The 15,636-nt window shown below is 44.4% G+C and overlaps 1 protein-coding gene across 2 annotated transcripts in view; it reads left to right on the forward strand.

The window, feature by feature from the left end:
• Positions 1-15,624, forward strand: part of LOC106575324 (radixin) — a 31,837-nt gene extending 16,213 nt beyond the window's left edge. Inside the window, exons 3-14 of one of the 2 annotated variants that reach the window (XM_014151788.2) lie at positions 2,748-2,831; positions 4,716-4,811; positions 5,542-5,664; positions 6,872-7,023; positions 7,147-7,230; positions 7,382-7,528; positions 8,150-8,246; positions 8,448-8,611; positions 9,064-9,194; positions 10,062-10,315; positions 10,490-10,726; positions 12,293-15,624. In XM_014151788.2, the coding sequence (XP_014007263.1) occupies positions 2,748-2,831; positions 4,716-4,811; positions 5,542-5,664; positions 6,872-7,023; positions 7,147-7,230; positions 7,382-7,528; positions 8,150-8,246; positions 8,448-8,611; positions 9,064-9,194; positions 10,062-10,315; positions 10,490-10,726; positions 12,293-12,457 (1,734 nt within the window). In that variant the 3' untranslated portion in view covers positions 12,458-15,624. Of the gene's footprint in view, positions 1-2,747; positions 2,832-4,715; positions 4,812-5,541; positions 5,665-6,871; positions 7,024-7,146; positions 7,231-7,381; positions 7,529-8,149; positions 8,247-8,447; positions 8,612-9,063; positions 9,195-10,061; positions 10,316-10,489; positions 10,727-12,292 lie in introns of those variants that run through there. The other variant, XM_014151789.2, reaches the window with a different exon arrangement.
• The last annotated feature ends 12 nt before the right edge of the window (positions 15,625-15,636 follow it).

Raw genomic sequence — 15,636 nt, forward strand, 5'->3', positions numbered from 1 at the left:
ACTGGTCCTCCCTGTATATAGCTCCACATTGATCTGGTACTGGTCCTCCCTGTATATAGATCCACATTGATCTGGTACTGATACTCCCTGTATATAGCTCCACATTGATCTGGTACTGGTCCTCCCTGTATATAGCTCCACATTGATCTGGTACTGGTACTTCCTGTATATAGCTCCACATTGATCTGGTACTGGTACTCCCTGTATATAGCTCCACATTGATCTGGTACTGGTACTTCCTGTATATAGCTCCACATTGATCTGGTACTGGTCCTCCCTGTATATAGCTCCACATTGATCTGGTACTCCCTGTATATAGCTCCACATTGATCTGGTACTGGTACTCCCTGTATATAGCTCCACATTGATCTGGTACTGGTACTCCCTGTATATAGCTCCACATTGATCTGGTACTGGTACTCCCTGTATATAGCTCCACATTGATCTGGTACTGGTACTCCCTGTATATAGCTCCACATTGATCTGGTACTGGTACTCCCTGTATATAGCTCCACATTGATCTGGTACTGGTACTCCCTGTATATAGCTCCACATTGATGTGGTACTGGTACTCCCTGTATATAGCTCCACATTGATCTGGTACTGGTACTCCCTGTATATAGCTCCACATTGATCTGGTACTGGTACTCCCTGTATATAGCTCCACATTGATCTGGTACTGGTACTCCCTGTATATAGCTCCACATTGATCTGGTACTGGTACTCCCTGTATATAGCTCCACATTGATCTGGTACTGGTCCTCCCTGTATATAGCTCCACATTGATCTGGTACTGGTACTTCCTGTATATAGCTCCACATTGATCTGGTACTGGTACTCCCTGTATATAGCTCCACATTGATCTGGTACTGGTCCTCCCTGTATATAGATCCACATTGATCTGGTACTGGTACTCCCTGTATATAGCTCCACATTGATCTGGTACTGGTACTCCCTGTATATAGCTCCACATTGATCTGGTACTGGTACTTCCTGTATATAGATCCACATTGATCTGGTACTGGTACTTCCTGTATATAGATCCACATTGATCTGGTACTGGTACTCCCTGTATATAGCTCCACATTGATCTGTTACTGGTCCTCCCTGTATATAGCTCCACATTGATCTGGTACTGGTCCTCCCTGTATATAGCTCCACATTGATCTGGTACTGGTACTTCCTGTATATAGCTCCATTCTTGTGTATTTCATTTTATTCCTCTAGTTTTTATTGGTATTATTTTTCAACTCTGCATCATTGAAGGGCTTGTAAGCATTTCAAGGTAAAGCATATACCAGTTGTTGTATTCGCCGCATGTGACACAAACAATTTGACTTGATTGGTCTGCTCAATATACATCTGTTAGCATGTTTGGTATATACATTTCTTCCTATCAGAGTTGTAGCTCTAGTCTGCTTGCCTTTTCCTGTGCTGTACTAGGATGCAGGTGGGGATTGGTCGCATGTGTGTAACAGCATAGCTTCCGTCTCTCTCCTCGCCCCTACCTGGGCTCGAACCAGGGACACCTCTGCACACATCAACAACTGACACCCCTGAAGCATCGTTACCCATCACTCCACAAAAGCAGAGCAAGGGAAACAACGACTTCAAGGTCTCAGAGCGAGTGACGTCACCGATTGAAACGTTATTAGCGCGCACCCCGCTAACTAGCTAGCCATTTCACACCGGTTACTTGTGCTTTCATTGGAGAATGCTGAATAGTTAGTGGGGCAGAGCGAGCGTACAGGTTTCATGGCTAATTAATGCTAGCGAGACAGAGGCAGATGCACAATCTCTACAGTGTGATTTTTGTGAGAGAGAGTCCCAGTACTGTGCTGGATATTTAAACGTTTTCTGGATAAGTAATGACGTGTGTGTGTGTGTGTGTGTGTGTGTTAGGGTAAACGGGAATAGAGAATGTGTGTGTTGTGTTCCTGTCCTGAGGTTTCATGGGTAATTCATGATAGGAAGAGGGGCGAGCAAGGGAAGCTGCTTCTCTCAATGAGCCACTAAGGTACTGTAACCTTAGTCGCCCACAGCTGCACTATCCGGATTGGAGTGCAGCTGGCCGCCACTCGGCATCATCTTTCTCTCTCTCTGTGTATCGCACGGTCTTTTTTTATTTTCCCCTCTACCTCTCTCTTTCTCCGTGAGGAGGTGTGTGTGTGTGTGTGTGTGTGTGTGGGGTAAACAGGGATGGAGAACGGGTGTGTCAGTCATGGAGGATGCCCTCTGGGTCAGGCCTATTCTATCAGCTGTGTGTCAGGTCTGGTGCCAGGCCAGCCTAGTGCAGCTCAGACAGCAGCAGCCAATGGCTGCCTCGCTCCTCTGCTCCGCCTCACAGGGAGGAGGAGGCGTCTGCTAGGAAGGGGAGCACACACTGAGTGCTGAGAGGGCAAAAAGACACACACACAGGCACTGCATTAGCCCATTCAAAACACACACACACAACACTCCTTCAGTTCTCTGTCTTGCTGGAAGGCCTTTGTTGCTCCCTTGAGGAGCGTTCAGTCTTCTGCACTAAAACAAACTGAAATGTAGTTTGTTCATTTCATGTCCACCAAAATGGCTGACTCACTACCATTTTAAATGTGTTAAAGCTGCGTCTGACACTTCCTGAAACGCTGACCACGGCACACAGTGGTGACGGTGTCGTGTGAAAGGTTGACAGCCTACAGTACAGCAATACAGTGAATGGAACATTACATGCAAACTGGCAAATAACATGCAAACCTGTTTTGTAGATTAATGTGCGGGTGACCACCATGGATGCAGAGCTGGAGTTTGCCATCCAGCCCAACACCACCGGCAAACAGCTCTTTGACCAGGTAAGCAAGGGCCAGGACTCAAACTGATAATTCACATAACATAACCTAACAGAACTATAGTATGAAACGTCTCATGTAAGATCAAGTGGGTGCTTTACATTGTTCCTGGATGAGGTTAATTTCTCCCTTTTTGTTAGTATTATCATGGAAGATTAGTCTTTTGATATACACTGTCCTGATTGACGTGTAGTCAGTTACTGTTGTCATAGTATCAGTACTGTTCTCCTGTCATAATGGAGCAGCGTTACTGTGACTGACAGTCAGTTACTGTTGTCATAGTATCAGTACTGTTCTCCTGTCATAATGGAGCAGCGTTACTGTGACTGACAGTCAGTTACTGTTGTCATAGTATCAGTACTGTTCTCCTGTCATAATGGAGCAGCGTTACTGTGACTGACAGTCAGTTACTGTTGTCATAGTATCAGTACTGTTCTCCTGTCATAATGGAGCAGCGTTACTGTGACTGACAGTCAGTTACTGTTGTCATAGTATCAGTACTGTTCTCCTGTCATAATGGAGCAGCGTTACTGTGACTGACAGTCAGTTACTGTTGTCATAGTATCAGTACTGTTCTCCTGTCATAATGGAGCAGCGTTACTGTGCACATTGACAGTCAGTTACTGTTGTCATAGTATCAGTACTGTTCTCCTGTCATAATGGAGCAGCGTTACTGTGACTGACAGTCAGTTACTGTTGTCATAGTATCAGTACTGTTCTCCTGTCATAATGGAGCAGCGTTACTGTGACTGACAGTCATGCCGAGGCAGCATGGACCCCCCCCCCAATGGAGGCTTTTCCCGCATTCATATCCACCCATTGCAGTATTGATGTCCCTGGCTGAAATATTCATATGATATAGACATCTAGCTAGCTGGGGTAAAACTGGGGCCTGCCCTGGTCCTATGGTTCACTCAAAGGATTTGTCCCACGAGGGCCACCTCAATGAGTTGAGAGTGGAGACAATGTCCCCAATGAATGACATTGATGTCATTTCAACAATGACATGGTTAGACTGTAGTTTTGAGGGTGCTTTGGAGGTCATTGAACAACAGACTGTGTTCGGGATCTTTATTGTTGGATAGTGATTTTCTGCAACTCCTCAGCCTGACATTGGAAGAGGAGGAGGAGGAGGATATTGTAATGTCCGAGCCTAATTTCTATCCCTGTTGAGGTTCCTATGTGCCTGTAAAACTACTCTGTAACACATGTTAACGATATCGCCTTGACAACAAACGGTAGCAGAGCATTTTCTCACAAACAGAAGCTGGAGAGTGTTTAGGAGGGCTGAAGAACTGTAGTGAATGAGACCATTGACGCGCAGGCAGGTGGCTACTGTCCTGGACTGTGTGTCCAGCTGTCTTCTTACACTTCACAGTGTGTGTTCTGTATTCTCAGTGTACACACACACACACACACACACACACACACACACACACACAATCCATTTCCAGGGATTCAGCAGGAGTTATGGCCATCCGCCTCATTGCCCTCCTCTGCATTAACAGGCAGAGTGAATCTAAGTAGCTTGTTGCCGTGTGTCAACTGGCTGGCCTATTAGTCACCCTCCCAGAGTTTTTAATGGTGAGCCCAGGGCCCACTGTGGAGAAGTTATGCCACAGTGGGCCCATCGCTGCCGAGGAGCCTCCAGTCAGACAGAGGCTAAAACGCCCCTCTCAATTAAACCTGCATTGCAGTATTTATTTACACAGTAACATGTGAGCCTAACTTTCATCCTAGTCACATAAAGTCTGAGAACTTTTGTCATGAAACAAATGGTTGCTAGCATGTTGTTCTATAGGACTTTTCACATGAGAAATGTATGACTTTTTCAGTAATAGCACCTTCCAAACTGTTTAACGGTGGAGTGTTGTCTGATGTTAACAGGTGGTGAAGACGGTGGGGCTTCGAGAGGTCTGGTTCTTCGGACTGCAGTACGTGGACAGCAAGGGTTACAGCACGTGGCTGAAGCTTAATAAAAAGGTGTCTTCTCTCATTCTCTCTCTCGTGTTTTCTCTTGGTTTCTCTATGTCTTCTCTCTGTTTCCAGAGCGGCTGCCAGCAGGCAGTCAGTTTGAGCTGGTTATTAGGCTGTGGTCAGAGGGCCTCAGATGTTCACTTTCACAGGCTTCCTGCCACTCAGGCCAAAGACCCTTCGACCCCCCCCTCAAAAGAAACTGCTCTGAAGTGGCGTAGAAGACAGAGCAAGAGAGGGAGTGTGTGTGTGTTTCTTGTTGGAACTAGTTCAGTAGTCGTAGAGCAGTGTGGTTCTGTCAGGGTGATCTACAGCAGGATTCCTTTTTAACAGTTGTCTCCAGTGGAAAGTATTCTGATTCTAGGCCCCGGAGTCTGGGACATAAGCGGCTGTAAAGAGGGTCCAATCCTATCACTAATTAGGAGAAGATTAGATAACAGAAGTTTGTTCATACCTTTATGGCCTCATAACCAACTTCTATGATTTAGCTTTATAGCCCAGCTTATAAAGCTTAGATTGTAAAGCTTCTGGATCCTCCCAAGTATCTCAATAGTCAAAGACGGATGCTTACTGTGCGTGCATCTTAGCCAGCCACGTTTTTCCCCCTGTCAGTGGAGATGAGGGAGAGGAGACAAGGCGATAGAAGGCCCTCCAGACTACTGACAGTCTTCTAGTCTACCTCTAGTGGTCTTGTTGTGTCTGTACAGGGCTTTAAAGGTGTTGGCCTTGTCCCCTCCAGGTGACAGCCCAGGACGTGAAGAAGGAGAACCCTCTGCAGTTTAAGTTCCGGGCCAAGTTCTTCCCTGAGGACGTGTCTGAGGAGCTGATCCAGGAGATCACACAGAGACTCTTCTTCCTGCAGGTAACGGACACTAGCTGTGTTCCAGTACTCACACTAACCATACTATTTGTGACATAAATTGAGAATGTAGTATGCTTATTGGTCATAGTATGGATATATTTAGTATGCCAAAAGTTCCCGGATGTTGTACATTCGCCAAAATACGAAGTATGCAAACAGTGGACACCATTTCTGCGCTTTTAGGGCCCATAATGTAATTCTTCAGAAAATGGGCGCGGCTTCACAGCATTTTCAGATTTTCCGTAAGATATGCAGCAGAAGTCCGGCGAGAGCGGATACAAATTCATTGCTTTAACTAATTATGACAAAAGTTAAGAAATGTTGAGCAATGTAATGAAGTAATTCATTTTTCAAATAAGTTACTGACAATTTGTTAGGTACGCTGGCCTTATAGCATATCATTAAAGCAGTTGCTTTTTATGTACCGGTATGTTAGCTATCTACCTTCTTTATTTATTTTATTTCACCTTTATTTAACCAGGTTGGCCAGTTGAGAACAAGTTCTCATTTACAACTGCGACCTTGCCAAGATAAAGCAAAGCAGTGGGACAAAAACAACAACACAGTTACACATAAACAAACACAGTCAATAACACAATAGAAAGATCTGTATAAAGTTAGTTGGCTACTAATACATCAAACTTGCCAGTATATTAACTATATGCTATTTAACTAACTACCCAATGTTTATTGACTTGATTATTCACGTCATGCTAAGTTAAGTGTATAGTTGTTGTGCGTTCTCTATGGACATTGTTAATGAAGTCTAGCTAGTAATTAATAACAAGCTAGCAAGAAGTTGCATATCAACAGTATTAACTTCCAGTAGACAGGCGAAGCACTAGTACACTCAACTGAAAGGATACCGTTGGTTTACAGTATACTAAGATGAACTAATAGTATGTAGTATACAGTATGTTAGTATGGGTATTCGAACAGCGCTTCTGTCTGTCTTTGTCGCACACTGATGACACCACGTCAGTCGGGGGGAGGGCTTTTCATTGCTGGTCTACGAAGTCTTGACAGCCAAAAACAGACATACTCGGGCTATCTATTTTTTATTTTTTTTAATATTTGTTTTACTTGTAGTGTCTTAATGCCAAATCCTTCCTAAGTTCAGTACTTTACTGGGCAAGGTGAGGTCACATGACCTCTACTTTATTTTTCTCTTTTTGTTTTCCTCTCTCCCTCTGACTTCTCTGACCAGGTGAAGGAGGCCATTTTGAACGATGAGAACTACTGTCCCCCGGAGACTGCCGTGCTGCTGGCATCCTACTCTGTCCAGGCCAAGTACGCCGACTACAACAAAGACAGCCACAAGCCTGGCTACCTCACCAACGACAGACTGCTGCCACAGAGGTGAGTGGCCACTGGCCAGACGCAGGGATATCCCGGAGCCATGCACCATCCACATACTAACAAGGAATCCTGGAATGTTGTTGAATTTATTTATTTTCCTCTGGAATGTTCTGTGTTGTGTAGAGTCCTGGAGCAGCACAAGCTCACCAAGGAGCAGTGGGAGGACCGGATACAGACCTGGCATGAGGAGCACAGAGGCATGCTCAGGTCTGTGTGGATTCCCTTCTCTTTCTCTGTGTGTGTTTGAGGGTTATTGGGAGAGGTGTTTTGTCTCGTAGAAGATGCATGTTTCTGAATAGTTCCCCACAGCGAGACATTTCCATGTCAGAAACATAACGATGATGTGTGTTTCCCCCAGAGAGGACTCTATGATGGAGTACCTGAAGATCGCTCAGGACCTGGAGATGTACGGGGTCAACTACTTTGAGATCAAGAACAAGAAGGGGACAGAGCTGTGGCTGGGAGTGGACGCCCTGGGACTCAACATCTATGAACACGAAGACAAGTCAGTCTCACTACTACTACTACAGCTGTATCAACTATGGCTGGCCTATTGGAAATCTACTGTTAAACTACGTACTGTAATGATAAGCAGATGTTTAATCAGATTTCGCCTATTTGTTCTACTTTACAAACTGTAGTTTGAGTGTTGGGGTGAATGAAAGATGTCCAAGAAGAAAAGAGAGAAAGAGATGGCTGGGTAAATGTTACTTTTAGCAGTAGAGGAGAGAGGGGTGGGGAGAGAGAGTAAGTAGGGTCTGTTACTCTTCCTGTCTTCCTCTCATTCGTGGATGGGACACGACTGTGACACGGCTTTGAAATGGTTTCCCGTCCTGCCACTCAGACCCATTCCCTTTCTTCCCCAACACTGACCTCAGATCAGCTGTTAGACAATAATGCAGTGCCAATTTCTTGAGTAGAGACTTGCATTGGCAGGACTGAAATCTGATCACAGATCAGTATAATATACATCAATCGACATGCATTTGGACGTCTCTCGCCTATCATCGCCATCTGCTGGCAGCTTTTATAGCACAATATTTTACACCCCGAAATACAACTTAATTTTGAATATTGAAAACTGTCTGTATGCATCAATTACCAAATATCAACATTTCCCCCCCAGACTGACACCAAAGATCGGCTTCCCTTGGAGCGAGATCCGGAACATCTCCTTCAACGACAAGAAGTTTGTCATCAAACCCATCGACAAGAAAGCTCCAGTAAGTCTCCCTTCGTCTGATTTTCTTTTAAGATCCCAAAACGACAAGATGTGAAGGCACAGATCCTTTTTCCAGAACACTTTAATAAGTAGTAGTGAATTATACTCTAAAGAGGTCATCATATTTTCTAAACATAGTAATCTCATGTAATCTAGCCATCCTAACGGTTTTCCCATAACTCTGTCTCCTATGTCCCTGTAGGACTTTGTGTTCTACGCGCCGCGGTTGCGCATCAACAAGCGTATCCTGGCTCTGTGCATGGGGAACCACGAGCTGTACATGAGGAGGAGGAAGCCTGACACCATCGAGGTGCAGCAGATGAAGGCCCAGGCCAGAGAGGAGAAACACCACAAACAGCAGGAGAGGTACAGGAGGAGCACACACACACACACACACACACACACCTTCTGACAATACCCCCAGATCAGCACCACTAGAGGGCAGTATTAGACTCTGTATATCAATTTCTATCAAGGATATTTACTTTACTTTCATAATCATAGCTATATGTTGACAGAAATGAAAGCCTATGTAGACATTCCATAGCTATATGTTGTATATTTCAACCTTTCTAGCAAACAACAATATTTTATAAAGTCAATATGAATCATCCAGAATGTTGATATTACATAGACATTAACCAGACATCATGTACAATACATTGACATGTTAGTTTGATACTCTGGATATTACAGTACACTTTAATAACATACAAAATAACTTAATGTGACAATGAAAAACATCGCTATATAGTGCTTCGTTGCAAGGGTTCATTTCCTGGTTAGATGAGATATATCCCTTCATCAATTCCTGACAGAGCCCAGCTGGAGAACGAGAAGAAGAAACGAGAGCACGCAGAGAAAGAGAAGGAGAGAATAGAGCGAGAGAAGGACGAGCTGATGGAGAGACTGAGGCTGATCGAGGACCAGACGATGAGGGCTCAGGAAGGTATCAGTCTGCCTCTTCCCACAGCTCCCCTGACCTTCAACCCACTAACTTTCCTCCTGTCTTCCCACAGCTCCCCTGACCTTCAACCCACTAACTTTCCTCCTGTCTTCCCACAGCTCCCCTGACCTTCAACCCTCTAACTTTCCTCCTGTCTCTGTACTAGTGTAGACACGCTATAATACCAAATTCATTCAGCCTTCATGCAATATCTGCACCTCTTATTTGCCATAGGGGCATTATATATTTACTTTGTATTTAAAATCTTTATTGTCCCAGGGCAATATCAGGTGCAAATGTTGCACTGTTGCAAATGCTAGGTAAACCTGTCTGTCGTCACCTGGAGCGTTTTCCTGGTGTGGATATGATGTGGGCTCTACATGGGGCTGTTGGTTGGTCAGTGTCAGTCAGTATGCCAATGGGACCTGACCCTAACCTTCTAGACTGGTCCTCACTGCACCACGGTACTAAACTCTCATCTCTTACTTCTTATAGGACTGTTCTCAGCACCACTCAGAAACACTTCTTTAAACCCCCTCCCTCCCAACCCTACCACATGACCTTATAGACTTGGGCGGTGTGTTGAGAGAGCGAGATCCATGTTTTCTTTTTGTTCCATACTGTTGTGTGTGTGTGGGTCCTCTCTCACTTTTTATAGGCATTTCCTGTCTGTTATATAATTTCTCCTTCGTCGTTATGTTGTTCTTAAAGTCAGTCACATTATTTGTGAGATCATGGCTGACTGAGCCTCCCATTGGTCACATTGTAAAAGTTGTGGGTGCTGCTGGACATGGTTTGAGGAAGAACAACGAAAAGGGTTGTTTTTTGAGACGGGCTAACGGACTCTGTGTATTTTGTTCGTGGTCACAGAGTTGGAGGAGCAGACACGCAGGGCCCTGGAGCTGGAGCAGGAGAGGAAGAGAGCCAGGGAGGAGGCAGAGAGGCTGGAGAGGGAGAGACAGGCGGCGGAGGAGGCCAAGGCGGAGCTGGCCAGGCAGGCCGCTGACCAGATGAAGAACCAGGAACAACTGGCCGCTGAGCTGGGCGAGTTCACCGCCAAAATAGCCCTGCTGGAGGAAGCCAAGAGGAAGAAGGAAGAGGAGGCCACTGAATGGCAGCAGAAGGTAACCACCTCCCTATGTTCTACACTGTGTCCTGGTTACAATATAGACTATATAGATTACACTGTATAGAATCGGTAGGTTGTACTGAAATGTTCTATAATGTTGCACCTTCCTGAATAAGTCCCATAACTCACCCGCACTCGTCTTCTCCTCCCTGACTCCCCTTCTCCCCAGGCCATCTCAGCCCAGGATGACCTGGAGAAGACCAAGGAGGAGCTGAAGACGGTGATGACGATCCCGTCGCCGCCAGCGAGCGGCTCCACGGAGAGCGAGCACGAGGAGCAGGACGAGAACCACGCCGAGGATGCCGCCGAGCTCTCCCTGGAGGGCGTGAGCGCCTTGGACCTGCGCAGCGAGGAGGAGCGCGTCACCGAGGCCCAGAAGAATGAGCGCCTCAAGAAACAGCTACAGGTCAGTCCCCTCTGACCTCTAACCTTTAATCCCAAGACCTGATGACCTCCCCTTAACCTCTTACATCTAGATGTTCCGCTAACGGAACGCCTCGCCAATATCCAATGATAGGGTGTGGCGCGAATTACAAACTCTTCAAAAATCCCAAAACGTAAATTTTTCAAACATATGACTATTTTACACCATTTTAAAGACAAGACTCTCCTTTATCTAACCACATTGTCCAATTTCAAAAAGGCTTTACAACGAAAGCAAAACATTAGATTATGTCAGGAGAGTACCCAGCCAGAAATAATCACACACCCATTTTTCAAGCTAGCATATAATGTCACAAAAACCAAAACCACAGCTAAATGCAGCACTAACCTTTGATGATTTTCATCAGATGACACTCCTAGGACATTATGTTATACAATACATGCATGTTTTGTTCAATCAAGTTCATATTTATATAAAAAAACAGCTTTTTACATTAGCATGTGACGTTCAGAACTAGCATACCCACCGAACACTTCCGGTGAATTTACTAAATTACTCACGATAAACGTTCACAAAAAACAAAACAATTATTGTAAGAATTATAGATACAGAACTCCTTTATGCAATCGCGGTGTCTGATTTTAAAATAGCTTTTCGGTGAAAGCACATTTTGCAATATTCTGAGTAGATAGCCCGGCCATCACAGGCTAGCTATTTTGACACCCACCAAGTTTGGTACTCACCAAACTCAGATTTACTATAAGAAAAATTGGATTACCTTTGCTGTTCTTCGTCAGAATGCACTCCCAGGACTTCTACTTTACACCCAATGTTGTTTTGGTTCCAAATAATCCATAGTTCTTTCCAAATAGCTGCATTTTGTTCTTGCGTTCAAGACACTATCCGAAGGGTGATGCGCCAGCGCGTATCGTGACAAAAATATTCAAAATATTCCATTACCGTACTTCGAAGCATGTCAAACGCTGTTTAAAATCAATTTTGATGAGATTTTTCTCGTAAAATAGCGATAATATTCCGACCGGGAGACGTTGTTTTCGTTCAAAGACTGAAAGAAGAAAATGGTGTCTTCGCGTGCGCCCGTGTCATTGTTCTCAGATCGACCACTTTCCAAATCCCCTAATGTTTTTCAGCCAGGGACTGCAGAGTCATCATTCCCCGTTCTGGCGCCTTCTGAGAGCCTATGGGAGCCTTAGAAAATGTCACGTTACAGCAGAGATCCTCTGTTTTCGATAAAGAGGCTATAGAAGGCCAAGAAATGGTCAGAGAGGGCACTTCCTGTATAGAACCTTCTCAGGTTTTGGCCTGCCATATGAGTTCTGTTATACTCACAGACACCATTCAAACAGTTTGAAACTTTAGGGTGTTTTCTATCCAAATCAAACAATTATATGCATATTCTAGTTTCTGGGCAGGAGTAATAACCAGATTAAATCGGGTACGTTTTTTTATCCGGCCGTGAAAATACTGCCCCCTATCCTAAACAGGTTAAAGGGCTTTCTTTAGTTGCTGGATGCCGTTAACTGTCATTGAGAGGTTTCAATCAATCAACCCTCTCTCCTCCCCCAGGTGCTGAGCTCGGAGCTGGCTGAAGCCATAGACGATACCATGAAGACCCAGAATGACATGCTTCACGCGGAGAACGTGAAGGCCGGGAGAGACAAGTACAAGACCCTACGTCAGATCCGTCTGGGCAACACCAAGCAGCGCATCGACGAGTTTGAGTCCATGTGATCTGTTCTGGGTTCCCCCATCCGTTCGTTGGCGACTCGCTTTTCGCCAAAACAACCGGCGCTGTCCCTCCTACACTCCCCCTTTTTCCCCGTACCCATACCCGCAAAGGTTCCAGAGGGCACGGCCGCCACCGCCTCAAACTTTGCCAAAGCTCTGCCCGCATCTCCATCAGGAATCGGGCACAAGCAACGCTTTGCACCGCTCCAAAAGTGGTATTCTCCTTGTATTGCAAAGAATGCGTCTGTGCTTTGCTTTCAAATATCTAATGTGGAGACACAAGAAAAACCAAAATGGGAAAGATTGTATTTTTAAGTGAACAGGGCCATGGGAAGCTTTGTTGTTGTTCTTGCCAGAAAGCTAGTATGCAAAGCTTTAGTATTACTGACTCTGTTGTCTTCAGTTGAACGTGTTGATGTTGTCTGGTACTTTCAAAACCTTTTTTTGCTTTTGTTCTGATCTATGGTTATGACACGTTTTATTGAAGCCCTGTTTGTTAAGTTCTCTGTTCTCATTGTTAACTTTGAAGGTAGATTGGTCCAAGGCTGGTAGAGGCTTGTGTTAGGGGATCGATCCATTCAGTTATGTTGTGAACAATTTTCAAAACATTTAATTGTTTTAAAAGAAATTAGCCTATGAGTAACAGGGTTGACATGTTGTGCTCGACCCACTCAGTCTTCTACCACAAAATGGCCAAAACGAGTGGAACCAGCTCACCTGCTTTTACACTATGATTTGATTATTAGATATTCAATGTTTTCTTTTGGAGAAAAATCTATTTCGAAAGGAATACTTTCACCATATTAAAGTGAGAGTTCAGTTGTCGTAACAGGGTTGACCTTAAAATGAGAGGTTTTTTTTGTAACTGTAAAATGAATCACTAATCGCATGAAATAAAGTCTTCAGAAATGACTTCGTCAAAGCAACAAAATAACTATTGCTTAACAATGATGGTGAAAACCTGGAGAAATTTATGTTAACTGGGTTAAAATCTTCCTGGAAGTCGGAGGCGAATGCTGAATTTTGCCACTAAGTCTTTATTCATATAAAAATCTGATTTATTGAATTTACCATGTGGTCTATATTAAAGGGCACTTCATTTGAAAAGAACATTCTTTTAAAATTCTATATTGATTCACCATTTCTACTTAAAATATCAAAGGGATGCACAAGGAAGTCATTTTGTGGAACACCCCTACCATCTAGACTCTGAGCTTCAGTGCAAAGCCACTACACCAGTCTTGGGGTCTTGGTGAATGAAAGACTTGTTTCCGATGGGAAGCTAATGATTTCACATAAGGTTGTAGAATATAGTGAGATTTGATTTGGTGCTCAAGGATACATAATGTTGTAGTAAAGCACATTTGGTCGGAGATAAGCTGATAGTATGATGGGGATAAGCTAATTGGTTAGGTGTGTGTGTGTGTGTGTGTGTGTGTGCGAGAGACGGGTAGGAAGAGAGAGCGAAATCTGTTAGTTTAGCTCCTGTGAGCTGACTCCTAATGTTTCATGTCCAGTCACCATAGATGGTTTCCTCTCCCTACCAGCTCACAAAGGCCTGGAAAAGACAGAGATGCTTAAGTGCTGTGAGAGTGCTAGTATTGTCTGTCTGCATAGTAGTGACTTTTGAAGAGGTATACCATGGTCTTTCTGGCTGGAGAGCCTATGAAAACGTCAGTCATCAGAGAACAGATCTCTACCTCAATACTGTAACAGTCTCGGTCTCAAATCCTCTCCCACATAGATTTGACTGTGGCTTGACTAGTTCAGACTAGGAGGCGATGTAGCTTTATTGGTTAACCTTTCAACTGAAATGAGTGCTATTTTTATGCCAGATGTACTTTCAAGCGATGACACATTGAAGTGTCACTAGTGGAGACAATTGATCAAAAAATGGTATTAAGTTTGGAGCTAGTTTTACATGGTGGTCTCTTTGAGATATCTACCATGTTTTGTGTTACTACCTTCTGTTGCTGAAGTTTCTCTGAACTGTAACGGCACCTAAATTATCCAGAAGATCAAAGGTCACGCAAGCCAATCCAAGACTGAGGGCACGGCTGTGTGTATTTTCTGTAGTGGACTGTTCTGATACTGTGCAGTAGTAAGGTTGAGGACTTCAGTGACCCAGGCTGTGTGGACATGGTGTCTGTGTCCAGTGGTAGTGGAGCTGGTTTGACTGGTTATCGTTTAGAGCTGTTTGGACTCGGGACCTGCATCTCTCTGCCGACAGCCAACTGGGGCCAGAATAGAACCGTCATGTTTCTCCTCTGCTGCTGGACAGATCTGCTCACCGTTCTCTCTCTGCTACAGCTGTCAGCAGGATGGATGGAAACCCAATGGCAGAGTGCCACCATTTTAGGACTGTGAAGAGACAGACCGGTGCAGATGTCAGACGTGAATGTGCCCCCTATCTATACGCTCTCATTAGAGGGACCCAGCCTCCCCCCCCAATCTTAGAATTCTGCAGATTTAAGTCTTATGTTCAGCGGGAATAGAGAACAGGCCAATAAAATCATTTCAGAGCTTGATCTTTTCTCACACAACCTTTTTACTCACTCCAAATCAAATGAACTCCAGCTTTGTGGATAAATGTTACTGATGCGTTTTGAATGAACTGGAGTGTTCAGTTCTTATTTGCAATCGGATGAAATGTATTATTTGTTATGCTACACTAGACAGCTGGTTTAAGTTGAGATCTTTAAAGCCAGAGTTTTAATAAAATAAAGCACTTGTTTGGATCCAGAGGACACTGAAGGGGCTTGACCCAAACCTGCCTTTTAGTTAACCCAGAGTGTCCAAATATAGGGGTTGTATTTGCCATAGCAGGTGAAAAAACTGTGCTTCCAACTGTTATTTTTGTAGTGTTCCAAGATCAAACTAACTACCAGCATGCATCAGTAGCTCACTAGAGGTGAAAAGAGAACTCTCCTCCACATGCCAGCATCCCCCATATTTAGGGCAGGGTGCATTGAGTTGGGCTTTTCTCATTGGCTGAGCCCGTTAACCCGCTTCTGTCGCCTCCAATGAGAGCCGTGTCAGTGATGCCTCTGTTGGAACCAGCTGTCATGTTTGCAGTTCCGTTTTTCCTTATGTTCATACTAGTGTTTCTATAAGATAAAGGCCCAGATGGAACTTAGTCCACTGGTTTCACAATAAAAGTTTAAAATGAAGTTGTCTTATCT

The sequence above is a fragment of the Salmo salar genome, chromosome ssa17 (genome assembly GCF_905237065.1).
Source record: "Salmo salar chromosome ssa17, Ssal_v3.1, whole genome shotgun sequence".
NCBI lineage: Eukaryota > Metazoa > Chordata > Actinopteri > Salmoniformes > Salmonidae > Salmo > Salmo salar.